Genomic DNA, 5,335 nt, shown 5'->3' with positions numbered 1-5,335 from the left:
GCGGCGGGCGGTGGGAGGACTACGTGACCGCCTCCGACGCGACCGCCATCTCCTTTGCTCTCTGCCTCTCGCGGCGGGCGATGTGCGCCTTGGATTCTGGCGTGTGCGTCCATGGTGCCTGTCGAGCGAGCACTAAAACACACTGCTTCCCTTGCATAGCAGCGACATAGGAGGAGGAGATCGATGGAGGGGCGACGTTGATTAAGCTGCCCGCGCGGAGCTATGCTCTGAGAGGGAAGGGCCAGTTCCAACATCGGCGCTACAACCACGGGCGACAGGCGGCGGAGCAACAGATCCAGAACTACCGCCCTTGTTCATCCGCGACTGCTGCAACGCGATGCAGAGGGCGAGCTCGTCCTCATCGCCGACCACATTTGAGAGGAATGCTTTCTACTTGTCATCTTTGAAGCCATCGGAGTAGCTACCGGTGTCGGGCATGCTCGTCGAAGATCAGGAGTTGACTGATTGAAGAAAAAAAAAGGAGAAGAGCAGAATGAAGTAAGGCTAGGGTCCAATCCGCATTGTGTTTATGTGGGGTCGTTGCGGGTCACGGTGGGTCAGGCTGACGTGACACACACGCTCTAATCAACTTATATCCATCCTATATTTAGTCATTGATACGAAGGGTGTCGGACTATCCAATGTGTTTGAAGCATTTGGATGGATCGGATATTTTTGAAGGTGAGTAGACCAGTTTGAAATGGCCGACTGTAGATGTCGCATTTGACTCGTAGGCATCATATATGGTCCACAAGTCTTATCAGCAGAAGGTATCTGGTAAAATCTCCTGTTGCTCTGCTAATAAAATAGTAGCATCCATAGCAGCCGGGCATATGCAGTAGCAGAAGAACGCCATTAAACTACTTCCGGACGACCAGGTCCGGTCTCATGCTTATGGAGGAAAGTCAATGCCAAGAATGGCGATGGAGCCGTGTCAAACGTCGATTGCGGGAACATGACGGAGGCCATTGATCAACCACGAGTATAGAACTCGCACAGTACGCTTCCGCTCTTGCAAAGCACCAATTTCGTTGTGCTGGCGGGCGCCGCAAAAGCATACCGGATCTCTTCAATCATCGTTATCTCTCCGGCCGCCTCCCATTATATAGCGTTGGCATTGCCATCGTGGAAACATACGATCGAGGCAAGATAGAGAGAGAAGTAGACAGCTGAACGTTGCCTCCGTCGTGGAAACAGGCTAGGCGAGAGAGAGAGAGAGAGAGAGAGAGAGTTCGGTCTTGGCAACCAGCAGCATGGGAAGTGTTCCAGCACCAGCAGCCACCCCCAGCGTGCGCGAGATCTGGCGCGCGCGGCGCGCAGACGGGCCGGCGGCCGTGCTGGCCATCGGCACGGCGAACCCGGCGCACTGCGTGCCCCAGGACGAGTTCCCGGACTTCTACTTCCGCGCCACCAACAGCGACCACCTCACCGCCCTCAAGGCCAAGTTCAAGAGAGTCTGTAAGCATGCATGCAACCTCCAGCCCAGCTTTCTTCACCATCTTCCATTTAGGACGTGTTTGATTGGTCCATTAACTGTTTGTTTGATTGACATGCGTCGAGCACAGTCCAGAAGCTAGGCGTTGAGAAACGCTACCTCCACCACACGGAGGAGCTAATCCGCGCCCACCCGGAGTTCCTCGACGACGAGGCGGCGTCCCTGGACGCCCGGCTGGACATCGTCGCCACCGCCGTCCCGGATCTGGCTGCGGAGGCCTCTAGGAAGGCCATCGCCGAGTGGGGCCGGCCGGCCGCCGACATCACCCACCTCGTCGTCACCACAAACTCCGGCGCCCACATCCCCGGCGTCGACTTCCGCCTCATCGCGCTCCTCGGGCTCCGCCCCTCCGTGCGCCGCACCATGCTCTACCTCAACGGCTGCTTCGCCGGCTCCGCCGCGCTGCGCCTCGCCAAGGACCTCGCCGAGAACAACCGCGGCGCGCGCGTCCTCGTGGTCTGCGCCGAGCTCACCCTCATGCTCTTCGGCGGACCCAAGGAGGGCTCCTTCGAGAGGCTCATCCACCAGGGGCTCTTCGGCGACGGCGCGGGCGCCGTCGTCGTCGGCGCCGACCCGCTGGGCCCCGGCGAGCACGCCCTGTTCGAGATGATGTCCGCCGCGCAGACGGTGATACCGGACTCCGACGACGCCATCACCATGCACGTCACCAAGGGCGGGTTCGGCGGCAACATCTCCACGAGGCAGGTCCCAGTGTTCATCGGGGACAACGTCGAGCGGTGCCTCCACGACTCGCTTGAGCCGCTCGGCATCGCCGCGAAATGGAACGACCTCTTCTGGGCGGTGCACCCCGGCTCGTCTGCCATACTGGATCGCATTGACACGGTGCTCCAGCTCGAGTCGGAGAAGCTGGCGGCGAGCCGCCGGGTGCTCAGCGACTACGGCAACATGTTCGGCGTGACGATTATATTTGTTCTCGACGAGCTGCGGCGGAGGCTTAGGGAGCAGCAAGGGGTCGGCGGCGTGCCGGAGTGGGGTGTGATGATGACCTTCGGGCCGGGGCTCACCGTGGAGACGATGGTGTTGCACGCCACGGGGCACGTGCATGCGTCCCCATGAAGAGGAATTGTCACTGGATTAAGTGGTCAATTTGTTGTACTCATCCTGACTTGAATGTGTGCGTAATAAAGTCAAACCTCAATAGTTTCAGGATTTATTCGGTTTGGACTTTCTTTTAATTGAAAATTCACCATATATGTGTTGATTAAGAAAGCAGCATACTATCATTCGTCACGCTGAACAAAACATTTCCAACAAGCAAACCATCCTCTCAGGAAACCAAATCATATTTAGATATCTCATGTGGAGAATGACATTTTGGAGCTTTTTAAAAAAAAATCAAAATTTGAAAATATTAGTTTCAAAAAATCTGAAAAGAATACAACTAAACAAGGTTGTGGTCCGTGTGTGTATAAAATTTCAGGTCAAAATACTTTAAAATACGACCTGTACAAAACATACAAATTCATAGTCCAAGATGATGAATAGTAACATGTATTAAAAAGTCTCAGATCTATCTTTTTACATAGCCCTCGTCTCAAAGTATTTCGTACTAAAAATTTACACACTTATGTGTTATACCTTTATCTATCTATGTATTTTTTTAAAATTTCTAAAAATGTTAAAATATGATTTTTTTTTTATGAAATTTGAAAGTTGCTTTTGGCGGCCTCTATGGAGCTCGGCCTCCAGAAACAATTTCCGTCTCATGTGCCACTCTATTGCTGGTAAGATTCACCTTCGCGATGGTGCATTGTTGGGGAATAAAAGGTCAATTTGTTGGATCAGTTACACTTGGTATTTGACATTGTGTGAAATCGTTTAGCAATCCCAAATAAAAATCGTTTAGCAAAACCAACCTTGAGTTTGTGTGATAAAGTCGAAGTTTAATAGTCTCGGAATTTATTATATTTTGACTTTGGCACTCGTTGATTGGTCTGATTAATCATGTAAGGACCCCTTAGAGCAAGTATAATAGAGTCGAGTGAGCAGGCTATAAGAAATAAACTAGTATATTTCTATTTAGTTGGAGAAAAGAGAAGAGGAGAGAGAAGATAAACGGGCTCTTAGTCAAGAGTCAGCTCTAGCACGTGCTCCTAGTCATTTTGTGAGAGTGAAAGGCGCGTCATATAATAAAAAAATTAATATATTTTTTTAATCAACTATTGTACATGTTGGCTTTAAAATGAGACATGGACGACATGGCAATGGCTTATAGCCAGCTCATGGTTATACTATTAACCATGCTCTTAAGTATCCCGTAAAAAAACATATTTTTCTTTGAGATGTGGTCCAAACACCTTAAGAGGGATGATGACTTGATGGGGGCTCTCAACTATAGAGGACACATATATGCAAGATAAGAAAAGCAAAGCGAACAAATGGTATCACTAATGTATGGTGATTGTTATTCACTAAAATAGGATGTTTGACAACTTGAGCAAATCCCAACTAGTAAATGTATAAGAAGTAACATCATACTTGAATGATATTTGTCATCCAAACATTATCCTAAAATTAAGTCTAAAGGTTGTCTAATATTCATTATTAAATGCAAACACCTTATTAAAATACGAGACGCTAGCTTGTAGTTCTCCCACAAACTATAAATTCAGTATTACATAGATCCAAAAGGAAAAGGACCGAGGTTGTTGTGCATCATCTTAGCAAGCATGTGTTTCAATTTGCATCAACATCTTTATAGGATAACATGATCAACAGAAGTAGGTTCGATTAAACAAATTTATATTGTATTACCCCCATTCCAAATTAGTTGTCTTAGAAGACAATTTATTTGGGACTGGGGAGTACTTTTTTAAGAAACATAGTTAACGACACTTTTCATCAATGAAGAATGTGAAAGAACACGGTGCCCCCGTGTTTGGTTTGGTAATTGATGACAATTTCTATGGACTAATAGTTTCCTTGAGTTATGTTTGAAAGATTTGTTCATATTCTTTGCTTGAAGATCATTTGTTGGTTTCAAGGCTATTAGAAGAAGATTATGTGTTAACCAACGTGTTATTCAAGGAATTATCCAAAGATTGATCATGTGAGAGTTGACCATATTGCAAGCATGTATTGAAGAAGAAGATTGTGTGAGCATTCATGTTTACCTTCAAGACATCTTTAAAAAGAGAGAAGATAAGATACAAGGTTGATCAAGACTAAGGCAAAGAGTGATTCAAGTCGGTCAACACACAAAGCGTAGAAGATGTACTAAGTGGGATCAAGTGATCCCATGGTATGTTAAGTATTGTTCATTACGCTTTGTTCACTAACCCATGATCTATGTGAGGTTTCTATGTGGGGTTAGGTATATTTCCATGGGCTTGCATCGAGAGGAAGATCTCTCACAACCCATGAAGGATGACATCAAGTGGTGATCATCATCAAGATTGGATGTGCAAGTTCAAATGGGGCATCACGAAGAGATCATGCTTGAAGTTTGTCGTCCATTCTCGTGATAATGGACATGTGAATATGTTCTGAAGAGATCTCACCCATGGTGGAGTATGGGGGGGGGGGGGGTTACTAGTCTTCATCGAGCCAACAGAATCAAGAAAGGTAATCAAACTTGAGGAGGTCGGGATCATCATCATCTATCTCAAGTGGACTATGCTCAAGGCAAAGGTTTGACCTTGATAGGTTTTCTATTTTACCGGTCTCATGGTGTTGGGAGACCGAGTTATGGGATAGATAGTCGTAATATCGAGGGAGGCTCTCGAGTGAGTAGCTTGATCATATGGTCCATAGAGAGCTCAAACCATTGCAACCTTGGCATCATCTTTCTTGGTTCTTGTTTGGTTTTTTTGTTTGTGA

General features: G+C 47.4%; 1 protein-coding gene across 1 annotated transcript; it reads left to right on the top strand.

The window, feature by feature from the left end:
• The first annotated feature begins 1,031 nt into the window (after positions 1 to 1,031).
• LOC123402663 (bisdemethoxycurcumin synthase-like) lies at positions 1,032 to 2,669 on the top strand. Its single transcript, XM_045096601.1, has 2 exons — positions 1,032 to 1,458; positions 1,566 to 2,669. The coding sequence occupies exons 1-2, from the start codon at positions 1,254 to 1,256 to the stop codon at positions 2,570 to 2,572; spliced, it is 1,212 nt and encodes a 403-aa protein (XP_044952536.1). The 5' UTR covers positions 1,032 to 1,253; the 3' UTR covers positions 2,573 to 2,669.
• The last annotated feature ends 2,666 nt before the right edge of the window (positions 2,670 to 5,335 follow it).

This window comes from Hordeum vulgare, chromosome 6H (assembly GCF_904849725.1).
Source record: "Hordeum vulgare subsp. vulgare chromosome 6H, MorexV3_pseudomolecules_assembly, whole genome shotgun sequence".
Taxonomy (NCBI): Eukaryota; Viridiplantae; Streptophyta; class Magnoliopsida; order Poales; family Poaceae; genus Hordeum; species Hordeum vulgare.
The sequence above is the reverse complement of the archived record's forward strand: the minus strand, read 5'-3'. Positions and strand labels throughout refer to the sequence as shown.